The sequence below is a fragment of the Opisthocomus hoazin genome, chromosome 4, assembly GCF_030867145.1.
Source record: "Opisthocomus hoazin isolate bOpiHoa1 chromosome 4, bOpiHoa1.hap1, whole genome shotgun sequence".
NCBI classification, from domain to species: domain Eukaryota; kingdom Metazoa; phylum Chordata; class Aves; order Opisthocomiformes; family Opisthocomidae; genus Opisthocomus; species Opisthocomus hoazin.
In genome coordinates this window covers 82,457,929-82,477,630 of record NC_134417.1, presented here as the reverse complement: position 1 = coordinate 82,477,630, position 19,702 = coordinate 82,457,929, and the positions used below count along the sequence as shown (strand labels likewise).

Genomic DNA, 19,702 nt, shown 5'->3' with positions numbered 1-19,702 from the left:
CTTCCTCGCAGTATATGCCTGCTCCAGCTTTGCAAAAGGCAGCAGGAAGGGAGCAGGCAGTGAGTGATGTTGAGGTGGGAAATTTCAAAAAGAACATGTATTAAATGGCTGCATCCATGAATACACATGATTCTCCAGTTGACAGAAATGTCTTAAATGCAGGTGCTCATGTCACAGTGCCTGTCTGAAGAACAACTCCTTTGTATTTCAATGAGAACAGGCAGCAAGAAACCCCCATCCACATACCAACATGAATAACCCCCTGCACCATGCCCTAGGTGAATGCTTTACAGGCTGCCAATGGGCTGCGATGTGCCGACTTTCCAGCTTCTCCCCATGCATTAGCATCTCTTACTCTGCAAATGGTGCTCTTGTTGCACAAAGTATTTGGACATATAAAGAGTTTTTTCGAAGGAAGGGAAATAATGACACAAGGAGAACAGCAGTTTCTCCAGTGGGGGGGCTCTGACAAATACAGAGATCTCATGAGTGAATGTGTGCGTTTTTCCAGTGTTGTTTGTAAGCTCTTTTCAGTTATGTGTGTTCACAGGGAGGTGAGGGCTGATGGTCTGAGTGTAGGTATAAGGGTGTCAGGGTACCTGCATTTGCAGCATCACCATCAGCATCACTGTGCAGAGTGGTTGCTTCGCCTGCTTTTTTTTTTTTGCCCTCTGCATTGTGTCGGCACAGGTACATGTGTGGTGCTGCAGTGAACCAAGACTGAGCACTTGGACCTACTCTGAAATAATATCCCAGGCTAAAAGAGGCAGAAAATGTTACCAGGTTTCCAGCAGGATCAGCTTTCTGCTCTTCATCACTGGGCACCTGACTGGACTCCAGCACCAGGGATGTGGATGGGAAAGACACAGGGAGCAATGTTTTTTTCAGAGGCAGTCCTGGCTTAAATGCAAGCAAAAGTACTGCTTAAACAGCAGCACATATAGGCCGGTACCCCAGCTTTTCTGATAGTGGAGGCACTGTCCAGCTGATGGGCCACTGAGCACCAGTGCCCTGGTTCAGCATACAGGATAGAGCCCTTATATAAATGTGTATATACACGCACACAGAAACCTATATATGCCAAAGCTACCAGCCCGTGGGCTGCAGCAGCTCCTTGGATACACTGAGGGTTTTTTCCTTTGGAAAGCAAACCAAAAGACATCCCTACTGAGCCCGAGGCAATGGCTTTGTTTGCTCGCTTTTCCTGGGCGGCTCCTGTCGTCTCCCCAGCGCAGGCTGCTGCTGCCAGTGCTTGGGGAGAAGGATGCGCAGGACAGAAGGGCTCTAGTCTGTTAATTTATTTTAATGAATATAAATTAATGTAGTTTTCTTTTCTCTGGCTTGCAGATATTAAAGGCCAGTATGACTCATAAGCATGATCTATCTTATTGCCAGTGGCAATGATACATTAATCACCTCTGATGGAGGCTGCCATGGCCCTGTTGCAGGTGGGGGGAGCAGACACGCAGGGCTGGGTGAAGGCGAAGGGCCACGCACAGTTCTGCAGCTGCTGCAGGCACAACACAACAACCACAGGGGAACCCAAGTGATTGCCACACCTAGCATCTCTGCAGCGACCTGTCCCCAAGTGGCTTAGGACCCCTCTAGCAGTAAAAAAGGCAGATCAGAGGATGGAAAGACTGTCAAACTATGCAGCCAGTAACAATAATAACAATAACAGTGAGGTTAGGAGCTATTGCAGACCTCCCTGTAAAAGATGGAGAGAGCTGCTTCATTTAAGATGTATTTTTAGTTTGGTTTACTGCTTCTCTGTGTGTTGTTTTACCTTTCTCTATATTAGCAGCAGATACTCGGCAGTGCTGGCAGGGGAGTCCAAAAGCCCCTGACCTCCGTGGCACTGTGACCCAGAAAACAGTTTGGGACATGGTCCTGTAGCTTTCTGTCTGGGAAATTTGTAGTAAGACTTGGCAAGGAGAAAGACGCAGCAGCAGAAACTGAGCGTGTTTACGGAAACTTAAAAAGACATTACGGGCCTGGCCCTGGGACAGAGGTACTGAACTGCTGCGATATGTGGGGGACCACACTAAATGGTCCTTTCCATCTTCCTGTGAAAGTGTCTTTAACCTTACCTGCAATGGCTCAATAGAGCTTTTCCCCCATGAAAACTGGAGGAAAGATGACAAAAGAGGAGAGAAATTAGCAGCAGGAGTAAAGTATGGCACTCCCTGGACAATCCCATAAGCACTAAAATGCTTCACCAGTTTAATGTCATTTCACAGGGTAATCTTCAGCCAGCCTTGTCTAGAGACACTAGCAGGCTGCTTCGGCGCTCAGTGGTGCAAATCATTGCGTTGCACTGTGAAAGTACAAGGAGAGGGAGTGATGAAGTGTTTTCATGTACCTTTTTCATGTGACCTTAACCCCCCAATTCCCTTCATAAACTGAATTCTGCTCAGTTACGCTAGTCTGAGTCCTCTGAAGTCAATAGGTTTGCACTAAGGTGCCAGAGTTTTACCTTAGTTGGACAGTCCCATAGTGTAGTGAGCCAAATTTTTTTCCTTTTGTGTGTTTCACTGATGCTTTTGGGATAGGGCGATCTCCACATCACCCCTTGAGTGAAAAAGGGGTTATTTTTGGAACGACTCAGTCTTCACTTTTGCCACAGCTCTTCAAGAGAGACCAGCAGGCAATGAAACAAATAGATGGACAAATTAGCTACTTCTGATCTCTGCCTCACCCCTTAAATTACTGAACAAGAAGATAAAAGAATATTTTAAGAAAGCCACACACAGTAAAAAGAGAGCTGAACTTGTACAGCAAATGTTTCAAGTAATGAGGTATGTTCCTCAAATGTATTTTCACTTGTTAGAAGGTCAAAGAGTTACTGGGTCAGATATGAAAAAAATAGATCTGGGAAATGCTGAGCCACCACAAGGAAATTCTAATCCAAGGCTCAGATGGCAACAATGAATGGTTTTGTTTTTCCAGTGAGTACAGATGTGTCAAGGCTAGGAACCGTTTTGGCACAAGAAAAAATGTTCATATAGAATTAGTTCTCTTAGCTCTCAAGTTGAAACACAAATTTGGTATCAGCCTAGCCTTGTTGCTTGCTGCCAGTAATGACCCTTTCAATCATTTCAATGGCAGCGAAATCGTGTTAAGAATAAACTCCCTCGACAAACATCTAAATATGTACAGTATCTGTTAATTTAGTCAACCACCAAAACTTATGGCTGGAACGCCTTATTTCCAGATTTTGAAAATGTTTACACTTAACCTTAAGAGCAGACCAATCCATTTCGTATACATGTATACTGTATTATTTTCTTACAACCTAACAGTATTAATACTCAAAAGCCATCTCCCTGTGACAGGGAATAGTCACTGTTTTTTAAAAAAGACAAACAAAAGGTCTTGTGGCTTGCACACTCTTTGGCTGGGAGTCACCTCCCCATGCACGGTGCTCTGAATGCAGCAGTCAAGATTCCCTCTCCTGTCAGTGGGGAGAGGCCAGATCCTTGAGAGGGCAAGTTCTCAATGTCTTTTAGACACTGTGTTAAGTGGCATAAATCACCTTATGGAGCCACTTTTCTCTGTCCAGGAAGCTTATGAAATGGATTCAGACTAAACACCTAAGTTCTGGGTGGACAAAGTGCTTAAGGTGAAGCAGGTCCTTGAACAATGAAGGTTTTTCATGTGTTGTGAAGTCGTTGTCTGCAGGGCAGGAGCTCCCCTGTCTGTGGGTCTTCACCTGTTCCTCTCTTCCTCACTTCACAGGGTAAAACATCGACAAGAACTCAGATCTTCTCCTTGAAGAGGTAACTATCCCAAACCCAGCTATGCTATCAAGTCTTTTTCGTTCTCTCTCATGTCAAAAGGTTATTATATTACAATAACAAATAATTTAGCTTCTTCTATATATTGTGAAATGATATAAATGTGAGACACATCCTCTTCATACCTTTCTTCTTGAGTGCCTGACTTTCTGGTGATTATGATACTTCTGTGTCCCTTTAGGCAGCAGCCTGAGGGTTTATCAGATGAGTCTTTCAGTGAAAAAGGACCCTCGTGTTTTGCTGGGATGTGGTCTTGTAAAGGCTTTCAGAGGACTGCAAGTAAGATTTGTAGGGGAAGTTCATGAATGTGGACAGATCAAAGCACGGTGGGGATCAGCACCAGGCCACACACCAGGCAGCCAAGACAAGGCACGCCCAGTAGATGTGTAGGGTCTAGAGGACATCTAACGCCAGAGGCTGAGCAGGGTTTGGTACCCAGTAATGTGGGATTTAGGTGTTGACAATGAGAGGTAGGTTAACAAGTCCCTTTCGAATATCACCTTGTCTCCCCCTGAAACCTGAGACAAATCCCACCGTTCCTGTGTGATGGCCAGGATTTTAGGAGCTTGTGGTGTCGAGGGGATGCTGGCACCTGTTGTTACTTCTGAAAATGCTTCCTTTTACCACGAGGCCAGGATGTGAGCAAACAATTTGCTTTAGAAAAAACAATTTACTTCAGAATCCCCAGTAAAAATGTGTCTTATTACAGATTTAAGAGTTAACAGTCTTAAGGGAATAAACAACTTCATTTACTTGTTAAAATAAAATGAAATAAAAGTGATCTGTATTAAAGAGTGTGCTGTGGAAGGCAGGTCTGGGTGTAGTTAGACTAGTGGTGCTGGGAGGGAAGGGTACTGCACCTAAACCACCTCCTTAATAAAACCAGGAGAGTGGTATGTCAAATAAAACCTGTGCTAATGCCTGAGCATGACTTTGAGGTTGCAAGAGGAGGGTTAGGCACCAGTTAGTCCATCAGAGGAACTGGTCAGACCCAACAGTATGTACTGTTCTTGAAATCTTTATTTTCCTTTGGGGAAGTTGTTTTGGTGACACTGGGTTTAAAGGAAGGACCCGTCGCCTCTTGGCTGGGATCGTTTCATGGCAGCATAGGCTGTGAAGGCATCTGTTCAGGGCCAGAGGAGAATGAATGGGACCTTTTCCTCTCCACAGCAAAACAAGACATTAATGGTCTAGTGGAAGTAATTCTGTATTGCAAAGGAAGTTGATAAAATAGAACATAAACTTCTCTAATAGAGGATTTAATTACCAGGAAAGCCAGATTGAATGAAGCGTTTGAGCAGAACTATTTAATTTCTGAAAAGGCAATCATTATTAATCCCCTTTCTCCAAGGCCCCATTATCTATTCAGGAGGCCTTGGAGTACTAAGAAATCACACGTGTCTATATATGTGCGTGTGCTTGTACATCTTTGTGTTGTTCTGGGTTTGAATTTTTTTCTGCATCCAAACAGACTGTCACCACCCTTAAAAAGTCTCAGCTTTTCTCTGACTTCACCCAGCTTCCCAGCTAAACTGGTGTATCCACATGATCAAGCTGAAACCAGCCAAAGTAATCAGGACTCAGGGCTGGAAAGTAGGCACAATGGTAATGAATCAAAAGGCTTAAAAAGCTCTTAAATTGCTTTCATTCTTCAACACACAAGCATGGCTATCAAGGTTCGACTGCAGCAGAAGGCCCTATTTATTTTATGTGAGAAACAAGCACTTCTCTGAAGCTCTCTCTTAGTTGATATATCAGCTTGTTCATGTTTTATGTTGTTATTTTTCTGATACACAGTTGGAAAGGAAATAACTGTGCCTGATGACGCTGGGGCGTACGCCTGTAAAGTTTTAAATGCAGTTCTGGTATTTAGCCTTTAAACTTAATGAGATTAAACACAGAACCCATCCATACAATTTACCTTAATGACTGCTTTGTAGTTGTTTTCGGCAGCCAAATCATGTCACAGTGTCTGCCATGGTTGGGCAGTAGCAGCTACTTTTGGAGGAGAAACACGCTGGGAGCCTCCTGCCATGAACTCAGCCATGGCCAAACTGCCTGGGAGCGGGCTGAGGGGCTGCCAGGCTGCTGGGAAGCCCGGCAGGGACCTCCTCACCTCCACCCTTTGCCCTTCATGGCCAAAGCTGTGCTTACTCCCTGCATCTGCACGGGGGCTGCTCTCAGCACATCACTTCCAGAGCCCCTCTGCCAGGAAAGCCAATGCTATGCATGGCTTTTGTCAAGTTAACAATTTGGGCGTTTACATTTTTTAACACCAAAATAATGATAAGCTCATCACCCGGAGGGTGGATAGCGGCACAAACAACCTTTCTACTGGTGTAACATCTCTCCTTTCTGTTTAGGACAGTGTTAGGCTGGCCTGACTTTTTTTACTGGTAGAGAAATAACTTCTGTGTCCGAGGCTGTGGTGAGGGAGAGACTGTGGGGTTTGCTTTACATACATCCAGTTAAAGCAGTGAAATTTATGTGTGCAAATACACTTTGAGCTTTACAAATACTGAGAATCTGTTGTTTTTGTTACTCAAGGCAAAAATCCACTGTGGATGGTGGAATCAGGTCAGCTCATGGTGACTTTTTCCACACAGATAACTTCACCCTGCAAATGCTTTCTTCTCCCTCCTCCTCCTTATACCTCCTTATACCATACTAACAACGTAGATCCAAGCTAAGGAAGTGCAACTGCAGCAAAGTCTTAGCTTGAAAATAAAGCTATGCATAGCACCTGCCCTGTTACGCTGGGAAATGAAACCCATGGCACGGTCTGTGTGGGTCTGGTACTGACTTCTTTAACATGAGCAAGCATGAGCTGCAGTGTCAGGGAGCTGGTGGGGTTCCCTGTGAGCTGTCGGGCTCAATTTCATCTTGGATCCAAATCTTCACAAGGAGGGGGACAGTGAAATCTCTTTCTAGAAAATTTTCATTATTAGTGTGTTTATACTTGGACAGTGGGAGCTCCTGGAAGCTTTGGTGACACCGGTGATCTCTGTGAGGACTGGCCAAGGGAAATCACTGCAAGGCACCAGGTGATGCTCATACAACAATACATGTTAAACCTTTGTGTGGATGGTGGTGTTTGGGCTTGGTGTCACTTTAGTCTGCTGTAGCTGAACACTGAGAGTTTAAAGCAAGAATAAACCAAGGCCACTCCACCAATGAACAAGAAATCTGCAGAGACGTGCTGACCTTTTGTTCATCACTTCAGTTTTCTGAAGCAGCTTTATCCAGCAAGTCCCATGCAGTGTGACTTTGCAAAAACGTAGCTAATTTTCATTAAGAAAGATATTTGCAAGTAAGCTGGAAGGATCAAATTAGAGATGGACCCAGTTCACTCTTCTTCCAGGAGAAGACTGTGTCCCTGTATGGCTTCTTCTACACGAGCGGGCACAGCCATCTCTCAATACCAGTGTGTGATTCCTACAATGCATCAAATCCAAACTGAATAAGAACTGTTATCTGTAGATCTACAGCAGGTGTGTGTAAAAATGCATACTAGCATTTTGGAGCACATTCAAACTGATTGCTAAGCCACAGTGAAAAACGGTCATCAAACAGTGGAAGAACAATTTTACTTGGCATTTTATTCACTTAACAGAAACATTCACTTATCAGATATCACTGAAGTGCAATTTACAGAACTTAGCAGCAAATTCACATATGTAAATTCAGATTTATTTTCTTTTGTTGTCTTTTTTTGTCTTTTTTTTTTTACAAATATTACAAATGTACATCCATTAGTACAGTATTGCCATTCACTCATGCGTGTTATGTACAGAATCTTCACTAAAGAATTACTACTGAGCAATTTTTCCTTTGCTTCAGGAAATGCCGCAAGTAGGTCATGTGTGCTTTTGGGATGTGGTCCCATCACACTCCATTGCTGCACGTAATGAGAAGAAGTAGACATTTAAGGTCATATTCAACCCCAGTGCGAGCAGGTGCAACTCCATTGCCTTCAATGAGATCAGCTGATGCCCACTTTCAGTGGGGACTCGGTTTGGTCCCCACTACTGAATTTGATCTGGCAGCTGAATCCAGCATTGCATTGTGTATTTCTTGCAACAAAGGATAATTTAATCCCACCACACTTTTCTTTTTGTCCTTAAAAATAACCAGACACGGTGTTTTGTTGCACAGTAGCTGCAACACCGGCCTGTGGAGCTATATGCATTAGTTGAGCTGACGTCATGCCAGGGCTGGAGGAGGGTGGATGAGGGCAGGGAGGTGTAAGGAGGAGCCGCTGAGGTCTCTTGTGTGCTAGATAAAGACTAACTCGGAGAAGAAAAATAGAAGACATTGCTTTCCCCTGCCCTGTGGATCTCCACATGAGAAACCTTGTCCTCCTCTCTGGTTGCCCTGTGGTTTCCCTCCCTTGGTGGGAGCAGCCGGGACCCCTGGGACCACCACTGCCAGTGTCACCCACAGCTTGTCCCGCACCTCCTGTCGCAGACCCGACCCGCCACCCACCTTTGCTGCCAGATACCCAGATCACACTGGAGGTCTGCAGCAGTGACAACTGTGTTAGAGGACGGGACTGTGTGGAGTTACCAGGAAGCTCCAGAAAGTGCCAAAAAGATTCTGAATGTTCATCAGAAGAGCTGACAAAACGGTCAAAGTATTGACACAGTAGTTACCACAAAATGTTTCCATTATTGAAATGTCTCAGACTTTTTTTAACTATTTCTACTCTAAGTATATTTTTTAAAATATTTTTGGTAATTAATATGGAATGTATTATTTTGCTGAAAAGGTTTCTGGAAGGGGAGAGATTTGTTTTATCTAATTTAAAAATTCTAGTTTATCACAATCGTTTTTATACAAGACACTATAGATACCTCTTGTAGTTTATAATCTAAAAATAAAATCTCATCAAAATATTGTAGCTATTCTATTGTGGGCATCAATAAACAATGTATTTATTGTATATGGCTCTCCAAACATGATAAACCCTATACAAAGAGCATCTATCTTTATTGATAGGAACAGTTTCCTGTGTAAAGGAAATTACATGGAAAAACATGAGCCTTGTGTTTTTTGAAAAGTAACTCCGCTTGACAGTTCTGAGAAAATACCAAGACAATTATCACAAATCAGTAGCAGCATGTTATATACAGATTTAAAGAGAATCACAGGAATAAAAAGAAAACAGTAGTTATATACCCGCAAATCCTGTCATTTAAAAACCCAACACCTGAAAGAAACGTACAGGGCGCTTGAAGGTTGGTTCTGCAGTGGGACTATCAAAGCTCAGTTCTCCCATGACTGTATCTTCTGCATTCTGATGAAGTTTGGGATGGTTCAAAGATGAGATCATATCAGACCCAGCCACAGTTATGAAGAAAATATTTAATTGTTGGGTGCTACTCACCTCCTAGCTGGAAAACCCCACCTGCTTCTCAAACTGAATATGAATAATAATAATAAAAGTACTTGGCGTCTACATAGAGCTAGAATCTGAAAGCTCTTGCACTGAGTAAGACCTTACACAAGCCTGTAGTTGCATCTGCTGCACTTACTTCAATTGGACTATGTGGGGAGGGAAAACTCATTGCAGGAGTGATGGAATCTGGCTTACACCATTGCATGTGACCAGAGCACTCTGTTCCTGCCAAGTTCCTTAGATGTGAAGCCATTAAGTATTACTATCCCCGTTTGGAAGGTGGAGAAACTGAGGCAGAAAAGAGCCAAATATCAAATGTGCTCTCTCATTTGGGATATTTTAGTTGTGGCTACCCAATCCAGCGATTTTTCAGATATACAGAGCATCCTGAGCTCAAACCCACCCGTGGGTCATCAAAAGCTTGGAAGTCTGAGGCTCTGGGTCCCGGCTCCAGCCTGCCTGCTTTTAGGCAGCTACCTGAAGCTCCAGCACTGCCTCGATTGTCACACCGGTCCTCACCGGCAGCCCCTGTGGAGCTGTGCACCTCTGCAGGCAGCGCAGGCTTGAATCGCCCTTTAGAAGAGCATCCCGGCTGGTGTCTAAAGGGCACGTGTGATGAATTGGGCCTGCATAATTAAAATCTGCAGCGTGCAAAACTTGTGGCCAGGTTTGAAGATTTGGTGGGAAGTGGTTTGTCCAAGGCATCTGTAAGTGTAAAAACCAAGGGAATCCTGACGCCTGGCTGTGTGTTCAGAGCCAGCAGTGGAAAACGCTGTTTAAAAATACTGCATATCTTTGAGGTCCCAATTCTTTAGGCAACTAGCAGGATGGTTTTTGCATAGAGGTTAGACATGGATGATTATGGATTCTCTGAGACCTGCTGTCATGCCATGTGCCTGGGGCACTTCCATCTTTGCTCACTATTTTCCATTATTCAGTGATGACTCTTGCACTGATTGTGTGAGGGAAAACAAACTCTATTTTGGATCAGACAGGTGGCCTGCTAACGCCTCAAATCAGGAATAACCAACAGCAATAAACAATGAAAAGCAGATTTTTTTTGTGGGGGTAGCATTATAATTCGGCCAGGTACATTCTTGGGAAGGGATCATGAAAAAGCAGTTTTCTAAAGTTGAGCTCAGTGCATCAGACACATTTCTATTTACGTATTTCCAGTACAGAATTAAAAGCAAATATTCCCATGGAAGTTGCTATTAAATGTCAGACTGTTTCAATTCTCTCGGTTCACGCATCCTGCCTAGCCTTCCTTCCAGCTGATTTGATCAGGTCGTGTAGCAAAGGTGTCAAGCGATTTATACAGTTAGTAGGAACTGATCTTGCTCTGGGGGTTTCTTCACCCAGGTGCCCAGACCAGCTTTCTGAAATGCTTTAAACAGCTGCTGCTTGACAGACTGGTACGTCTGAGCCACCAGCTTTGCCTCACTGTACACTGACGGCACATCTCCATGGCTTGATATCCGTGTGCTCAGCTGCAGAACAAAAATCAGAGAAGGGGAAAAAATAAAAGAATAGTAAAAAAAGTCAACCAGCAAGCCAAAAGAAACAGGAGGCTTCGGTAGCTGTATAATCTTCCTGTCTATATTCTATAAGCAACAAAAAAAACCTATCACTGTGCTTTGTGTGTTTACTTTTGGTTTAACAACAGAAAAACAGGGAAGAAATAAATGCCTATGACATGGTTTCAAGCCATTGCAAAGAGAAACAGGGTAAACAGCTTTGCCTTGGAGTGGGCATAGACAGCGGCAAATCTTGGTGTGTTTTACAAAGGCAAAACCCTACTTCTCATTTAAGATGATTTTTAGGGACAAAAAAGGGAAAAATCCTTTCTGGGGATCTTAAAGCACGTGCTCAGTTTAGCCTGGGAAGCAGAACAGCTCAGTGCTTCCAAGTAACGCCAAGAGACCAGAGAAGGGGGGTCCCCTCCCACACTCTCCCCTTTTCCCTCCTTAATCTGTTACTGGCAGAAACGCTGTGAAATCTGCCCCAGACAGGGCAGTAATCAGGTGCCAGGATTCGTGCTGATGTGGGAAAACAGTGCTCTGTCGGGACACCGGAGCTGCCCGCCGGGAGCTGCCTGGGGAGACAGCACCTCATGTCCCCAGCCCCTCCTCACCCAGAGCACTCACGCCTGAGCCGGCATCCTTTGCTTTGCAAAAGAACTAAAGAAACCACCTCCTCTGACCTAACCAAGTCTTAGCTGTGCCGAACCTGCAGTGAGGCTTTGACACTGTATGAAAGAAACCCAAGTCTGGAAGATGCCTTGGGGCAAGCAGACAGGCGAAAGTCCAGCACTTACAAGCCAGGGAAATAACACCCTGTAGGAAAACGCACCCTCAAAGCACAGCCTGGTGAGCAAACAACACTCCTTTCCTTCTCTCTGGGAAGGAGAGATGCTGAAAGACAGGTTTAAGGAACAGGCGAACACACGGCCTGTGGTGGCTGCCCTCCAGCTGCCCCTTTGATCCCCAAAGGTGGACACTGATGATGTTATCAGATGCTTCATTTTGTCAAAAGCAAAGTGCCCTGCTCAGACAGGAGTCACACCCTCCTGCTCACCCTGACCCCATCCCTGGTGCGAGTCAGGTGCAGTCCAGATCTCCTGGCCGTAGTCCTGGCCATGGCCTGTCCTGGGGCTCAGCTTGCCCTGGGTTTTGTTCCCGTGAGGATCCCTCCATTCTGGTGACAACAGGAGTGCTTCTCACCCCCCTTCCCATGCCATCCACTGTGCAAGAAATAGGCTGGGACCTGTGCCACCCAACTGTGACTGAGCTCCAGGCACAAAGCCCAGGTTGGTCCCTTCTGCTCCACCCAGGCTCAGGGTCCCTGCTAGGACAGGTCATGCCACTACCTGGGAAGGGCCACCAGCCTCCTTCCCTGCGGTCTCCTGCAGAGCAAAGCAACCCCTTTGGTCTTGTCCTCATACCTTCCCACCCTGCCTGTCCCTTCATCTTCCTGAATGACTTTGTTGGTGGATGTGGCTCCAGACTTCCCTGACATCACTCTGCCTTGTTCTTTTCCACCTGTTTCCCAATAGTAAAAAGGTTTTGGCACTTAATAAAACAATTCTTTCTTGTCCTTCTCTTCTCCCACTCTACATGGACTGCAGGGCAATTCTTGATAAGCCTCCTTATAGCAAATTAGTATTCTAGCAGTGAAAGTAGGTGGGCTTAAGAAACACTTTACATTTTCCCCGCTGCTCCTCCTGGAAGTGGCGGGGTCGGGTTAACCACCATGGTATCTGTGTCCTTCTCTCTCCCAGCATCTCCCTGAAGGGTCAGGCAAGAGGAGAAATGGTGACTCCAGAACCAGGAATAGCAAGAGAAAAATTTCCTTATTCCACATCAAGCTTCTTCCTATATATCTTACATCCCTAGGTTTCACCCTGTAGTTTTTGGCCATCCAGGTGTCCTGCCACTGTCTCCTGTCTGTGGGAAGTAAATTGAAGTGCAAGGGCAGGTTGACTTTGGTGCCATTTGAAACAAAGGGAGTCCATGGCCTTTTTACCTAGAGAAAGCAGGGCTGTCAAGGGGTGGTGGCAATTTTAATTAAGTGCAACCTGTGCTTTTAATGCCATTAAATTATACTGTGTCTGACTGTAATGAAAATGGAGAGCCTGGTCACTCACTCTGTGTGTCGTTGCATGGATTGATCAGCACATCTGGGAGAGTGGGGAAGAGGAGGGGAGTGGGCAATCAATAGCACCTACTTTAGTCAGCTAACTTGGCTGAGATTGGGAGCAGTTTATTTTGGGAGTCTATACCCCTGTGAAAAAACAAAGTGAGTTAGATGCCTCTAAATTGCTGAGAAATACTTCCCTCAGGCCTCTAAGGCTTAGTGAGTTGAATACTCGCCTTAGATCAAAAGGGATACTTGGGGTGAGATGCACAAAAAATTACCCAGTTGTGCTTGTATGGACACTTAAAACTGTCTTGGCTTTTGACTGCTCATCTGAGCATGGCTCCATCGTCGAGGACAGCCGGAACACCCATATCCCCTCCAAACCCACCCTTGGCTTTCTCTGGACTCTCAGCTCTCATAGCTGACCCCAGAGGCTCTCGGCTCCTGATCCTCTCCCAGGCCCTACCAGGAGGCACACAGGACATCTGTGGAGGCTGCAGCTTCATCATGAGATTGCTAAAGAAGGGTTGACTCTGGAGTAAGGACTAGCCCACCTAGGGCTCACAACAGTGTCCTGTCAGTGCATCAGACCTACCTTGCCATGAAGCTTTGCCCATCGAGTGAAGAACATGTGCTTGCAGAGCCGTGAGGGACTACCACAGGTCCTCTTCCCTGTTGTGGCATTGATAACCTCCAGGTCGGCATTCCCCACAATCCAGTTCACACTGAAGCTGGGAGATTTTCCGGGCTGCCGAGCATCAGCGTGGCTAACCCCTGTCAGGAGAGAAGGACACCAGTAACATCCAACGCTCAAAAAGTTCAGAGGCTGCTAACATGTGCTGGGTCGTTGTGGCACGAGACCTCCTTGAGTGAACACTCTGACATTGTGCACTGCACATGTTGTTGTCACATCAGCTAAATGTTACCAGTCCGCATACCTTGGGGAGACATAATTTAGCAATTCCTATAGAACTTTTTCCACCTTGCAGGCAAATGCTTTGTTAGTCTACGGAACGCCATCAGATGGTAGTGTGTGGTATCGACAGCAGTGTCACGGTAGCTGAGTGAAATCTTTCAGAAAGACTTTAATGGGATAACAGGTCCTTAAAAGGAGCTAAGCAGCAAAGTGCTTTTGCCACTCCTCCAGGTGAGCTTTCCATGGTCCAGCATATTTATCTGCTGTTAACTGCTGGGGCCTTTGCTGTGGCGGGAACTCTGGATTGTAGGGGATTCAAACAAGGGATAAGAAAATACAACCCATACATTTCGTCATCACAGAGAGTTTATTAGATCCAAATTAATAATTCTCTTGTAGACGCGACAGAGCTACATATAAAACTCTTGCTCCACACCTTGTGTCTGCCTGCAAGATTCCTACCCTGGCTGGGTGCAACAATCTCTTCAAGAGCTAGTTAGTGTCCTAATGGAAATATTTTCGATATCTTTAAGTGGAATGTGTCTCATTTAATTTTAGCCAGCTACAATGAAGAAGTTTTCAGTCACCTGGTGTGACTGCATGACCTTCGTGTCATTCACATGGACAGTTTTGGACAGCTGAATCACACACTGTAGTCCACTGCCTACATGGAAAGACACAGACCTGTTTGAGCAGGTCCAGAGGAGGCCACAAAAATGCTCAGAGGACTGGAACACATCTCCTGTGAGGAAAGGCTGGGAGAGTTGGGGCTGTTCAGCCTGGAGAGGAGAAGGGCTTGGGGGACACCTCATAGCAGCCTTTCAGTACTTAAAGGGGGCTTTTAAGAAAGACAGGGACAGAATTTTTAAGACGGCCTGTAGCGATAGGACAAGGGGTAGTGGCTTTAAACTAAGAGACTAGATTTAAATGAGATATAAGAAAGAAATTCTTTACTGTGAGGGTGGTGAGGCACTGGAACAGGTTGCCCAGAGAGGTGGTAAATGCCCCAGCCCTGGGAACGTTCAAGGTCAGGCTGGATGGGGCTCTGAGAAATTTGATCTAGTTGAAGATGTCCCTGCTCATTGCAGGGGGATTGAACTAGATGACCTTTAAAAGTCCCTTCCAACCCCAAATGTTCTGTGATTCTACAGTTCTGTGGGTGAGGTCTTCCTTGGCTCTAAATGCAGATTATGGCTGCAAGGTCAGGTGTGGGTGTGTACATGAGAGAGAGTTATTTTTAATCAGGAAAATCCCTGTCTCTTCTTAACCATTTAGTGTAGTTCAACATTTCCATGAATCTTGTTGCTTTCTCATTTCTTGTACCAGAAACTAGGGAAGGATTAGTCTTCGTAAGATAATAAGAGGAATAAAGAAAGTGTTTGGTTTATTTTCCAGCACAGGATAAATGCAACCAAGTGAGCTCTGCCTTGCTTTTCTCATTAGTGCTTTTGGGAGCAAAGAGTCAAGAATGGGTACTCCAAGGCTGGAAAAAACAAAGTGACCTGAAGCAGTTTGAATGTTTTGGAAAACATGGGCATTGGATGCTGTGTCTGGATCCAGCTGTGGAGTCCCTCTCTACTGATTTGCTGTGTGGGCCACTAGCCTGCAGACCTGGCCAACTGAAGGCACTGTGGGGAGCAGGCAGGTGGGGACAGTGCTGGTGGGCAGGGGCTGCCTGGCACGGCTGCCCTGGCACAGGCCAGTGCCCGGGCTGGATGTTTCCAAATGGCAGCTCCTGCCGCAGCCCCTGCCTGCAGCAGCTCCAGGAGCAGCTCATGGTTTGCACAGCTTGCTGGGGACCTGCTTTCATTGCTCCTGGGTGGATGGCAACAAAGAAGGGTCCTTTGCATTTTCCACTGAGGGGTTTCAAAGAAATTTTGCAGAGAGGGACAAGTAGTGATACAGGCTGTTCAGAAAAGCAGAGATTAAAGAACGGGAGGAGAAGGGAGCTGATGGGAACCCAGCATCTATTGGTGCATTTAAACGTCCTGAGCTTGGTAAGCCCCTGAATGAGACCAGGAAGAGGTGGAGGGCTGTGCAGGGTGAACTGTGGCAGAGATGCCGGCTCTGCAGGCAGCTCCTGCCTGGGGCCTCTCAGCACGATGGGAAGCAATGCTGGTGAGGGACTATGTCCCCTCTGCCCCTTCCAGTGTTGTCCCCTCTGCCCTGGGGAGGGAGCTGAAAGAGCCAGATGGGACTGAGCACACACAGAGAGAGAAAGGTGGCCATTGAAGGGAAAAAATTATATGGCACCACCGCTTTGTATCAGTGGCAAAGCTGGAGTTGCAGAAATCATCTCAGTCATTGGGACTGAACTTGCTACCGTGTGTGGAAGAGAATTACAGCTAAGTCATAACTTCGCACAGGATTTGTAAACACATTCATGCCATATTAATACCTCTTTCAGTTTTCCCCCCTCCCTAACAGATCAGTCTGCATCTAAAACTCTAGTTCACCTAGGCAACAGGATATAAACTGAGAGCTTGAAAATCAGATAGCTCTCTGGTGCTATTCAGATGCCTCTATACAGAACAAGGTGCAAAGAGATCCAAATCGGCTGTTTGACACTATGCATCACTCTCTGTTGAGATAGAACCCGAAAGCTTAGAGGACTTGAGTGCCAAAAACCATGACAGCAAACACCATGCTGTGCCAAGTTTCCACAGGCCACTAAATAAATTAAAATGTTGTGAAAACACTGAACAGAGGAAAAGAAGGAAAGGCTGCACAGAGGACAGAGCACGCTGTGGTTGATCGTCAGGTGGGGGCCGTACACCTCTGCCCAGCCTGGGACTTCCGTCTGCTCTTGGTGGACTACTGTGAGAGCCGGGAGCTTGCCCCAGTGCCTGGAAAACCCTCTGTGCTGGTTTGGCTTTCATGCTGTCTTCCCAGCTATCATATATATGCACATGTATTTAGGTAAGTAGGAGATATTTTCTGAATGCAAGAGAAGATGCTTTAAAGAAAAAAACATGAGACGTAACAGAGGCAAATATAGAGCCTAGATATATTCTCTGATTGTTCTTTTTGATACTTTTTTAACACTTTTTAAATGCTTTTCTTTTGATAATTGTTCTGAATTTATTTGAAAGGTAACACCCAAATAATCTAGTTCATTTTCTCTCCTTTATGTAAAACATCCTTCTTAAAACCAACACAACAAAGAGTACAATAGGAGACTGCAGAAAATGGAAGGAAAAGAGAAGTCTTTGTACAAATAACATGAACTTGAGTATTATGGGATATGGACTGAAATCTATCCTCATTCTCCTCTCTCTCCTAGCAAAACCTCATGCCTTTTCAGGATATGATTTCAAATGTCCTCAATCTTAAGAGAATAGGAAATAAAAATGACATAGTGCTTTTCTTTCTTCTAAAAAATACACCCCAGAGTAATCCCAGTGAATGAGTGGATTTCCATCTGGCTGGGACTGGTGAGAGTGGAAAACCTCACTGATTACTTTTCTGTGGGACCAAGCAGTTATCTCAGAATAACTCATCCCTGGCTGGCCTGGTCTCCAGAGTGAGTGTGGGAGGTGGAGCTGCCTGGTTGAGATTGCTGAGGTTTGGTCTCTAGTCCATTCAGTGTGACTTTTTCCAGCTGCCCATCTCCTTTGTCACTGGATATGCGGTCAGTTTTCCAGGTAAGAGAAATGCAGCACAAGCTTCGGCAATGTAAGTTTTAATCCATTTTGGCTCCTTGGGATTTGTGGGGGAGGGAAGATTACAAATAATGGCTTTAAAGACAAAAACAATGTAGGCAGAGAGAGACAGGTTCCTCCCACTCCTTCTCCTAGGCTGAAGAAAACCCAACAAACACAACCGAAAGCAAAGTGAAAGCTTTTCCAAACAGAAGTCTCCAGGAAGGAGGAAGCCAGCCATGAAACATGCAGATATTTAAAGTGACACAAGGCCCTCTGATGCATTTCTAACCCCCTTGACATCTCTGGCAATGACTCTTGGACATAAATACATGCATGGGCCATGTACGAACCATTACATTTACTCTCTAAGTCCAACCCAGCAAAGCAATAGCTGTTCGGTGGTTAAATGTCTTATTAAATCACTTGTTGTGTCTTCAGTCCTTCAACAGCTCAGGTGGGTTTCCCTGTACATCCTGCAGACACAGTGAAAGTGGGTGTGGTTTTGATCTTAATGTATGGGTTGAGTTATAATGAGTTAGGGCAGGCACAGGATAAGATCAGCTTCCCCAGCGGCAGAAACAGAGGCTTCTGGCAAACGGGGTTATGTTGCCAAAATAACAGCCAGATTCGGGAAACGGGGAGATTTTTCCTGACCAGCTGCGTGCCCTTTCCTCCCTCCCACGAAGTGGCGCGGGAGGGAAGAGGGGGCTGCGCCATGCCCATGCTGGACCAGGGCAGGAGGGACAGGAGTGGACATGGGGTGGAGCAGAAGTGTGGAGCACAGCTTCCTGCACGCTTGCATTGCACAGTCTTTGGCCAGCTGCACTGAAGGGTTAAAAAATGGAGATACGTTGTTCAAATAATGATAAGCCTTTTGGCCTACTCACCTCATAACACGTACATGCACATTACACCTACCAGATGTGCTAAACCACACAGAACCTGAGAATTTCCCCACTGGCTAAACTATCACTTCTGCCTCAGCCAAACTAATTTTGTCAAAAGGACACATTAAAAAAAAAAGGCAAAAAACCCAACCATCAAATAGATAAGGGATAAAATAGCACTCTCCAGACTGAGGAACCCAGCGGACTTTGAAAAGCGATGGTGGACTCCACTAAAGAAAGCATCCTGACCTCCCATCTCTGTGTGTTGGTGTCTCAGGGAATCCTTCTGAAGAACAACTATCAGAGTCTAAAAGTCACATAAGGGTCTAATTCTGTGCAGAACTGGTGGTCCTTAGCACTCACATGCCTGATGAGGATTTGAGGGCATTCAAGACTGTGGGATTTTGCTGGTATGAGGGTGGGCAACTGCTGCCTGGCTGGGGCTTAAGGAAGTGGGAGTCAAGGGGATGGAGAAGAAAGGACCAGAAACTTGGGGTAGGGACAGGAGCTGGGAAGGAGAAGCGGTGGCAGTGAGAGTAGCCCAAAAGGGAGAGCGGGATGGGAGAGACTCAAATCTAAAATTTACTGAAAACTTCCTCCCTGGTTTTTAGAAATCTTTTACTTCGTCGTACCCTTTTTTCCACTTTGTGCATTCTTTGTACAGTGTTCTCCTACTCAGCTTATATCCACTGCTGATCCTTTTTGTGGTCACTGCATATGAAAAAGGAACCAGAGTTACATGCATCATTTTTTCATTTTACAGATTCATACTCTGCAGGGAAAAAAGAAGGCACAGGCTAACGGTTTATTTACAAACAAGTAAACTTTCCCGTTCGTGATCGGCACAGTTAGTGATGGGAGAGGGGATCATTTGTCTTGCAGGCAGGTGTTTGCTTACCACTGAGAAGCAGCTGATTGCGCCGGTATGAAGATGGCAGCTGACCAACATTGTCTGTTCTATGGCTCATTACCCGAGAAAGATGACCAGTGTGATACAGGCTTCCCACAATGATGCTGTGCAAGTACATGGGTTCGATGAAGGAGCTGAGGAGAGCACCTTGGAGCCCAAGTATGTTCCATCTGGAAAAGAAGTTCAGGAGCAATAAAACACATGGGGGAGGAATGGTCACAAGAGAGCTGCCCTGGGAAAACCAGCAAAGCCAGCACAACGATTGGAGGGATCTGGGATGAAACCGTTCCTGTTCCTGCCCTATGGTGCATGAAGCACTGCACTGTTGGGTTATTATACACGTGTGGACTGATTCCCCTCTACGATGGTTTTAAATTACTGTGATGTCGCTGACTCAAGGCATATATTTCTGTCTTGTGTTATTGCAAACAAAGGCCTCCTGTTGAGATCTATTCTCTATAAAAGCATTTTGTATTTGATGAATGTTCGTTTAGCATTTCTTTAGCAGAAT

General features: G+C 45.4%; 1 protein-coding gene across 2 annotated transcripts in view; it reads right to left on the bottom strand.

Moving 5' to 3' along the window:
• Positions 1-7,375: 7,375 nt before the first annotated feature.
• Positions 7,376-19,702, bottom strand: part of ADARB2 (adenosine deaminase RNA specific B2 (inactive)) — a 328,225-nt gene continuing 315,898 nt past the window's right edge. For both annotated transcript variants that reach the window (XM_075419720.1, XM_075419721.1), the window contains exons 8-10: positions 19,180-19,361; positions 13,430-13,608; positions 7,376-10,685 (exon numbers count right to left, since the gene is read on the bottom strand). In XM_075419720.1, the coding sequence (XP_075275835.1) occupies positions 10,509-10,685; positions 13,430-13,608; positions 19,180-19,361 (538 nt within the window). In that variant the 3' untranslated portion in view covers positions 7,376-10,508. The remainder of the gene's footprint in view (positions 10,686-13,429; positions 13,609-19,179; positions 19,362-19,702) is intronic.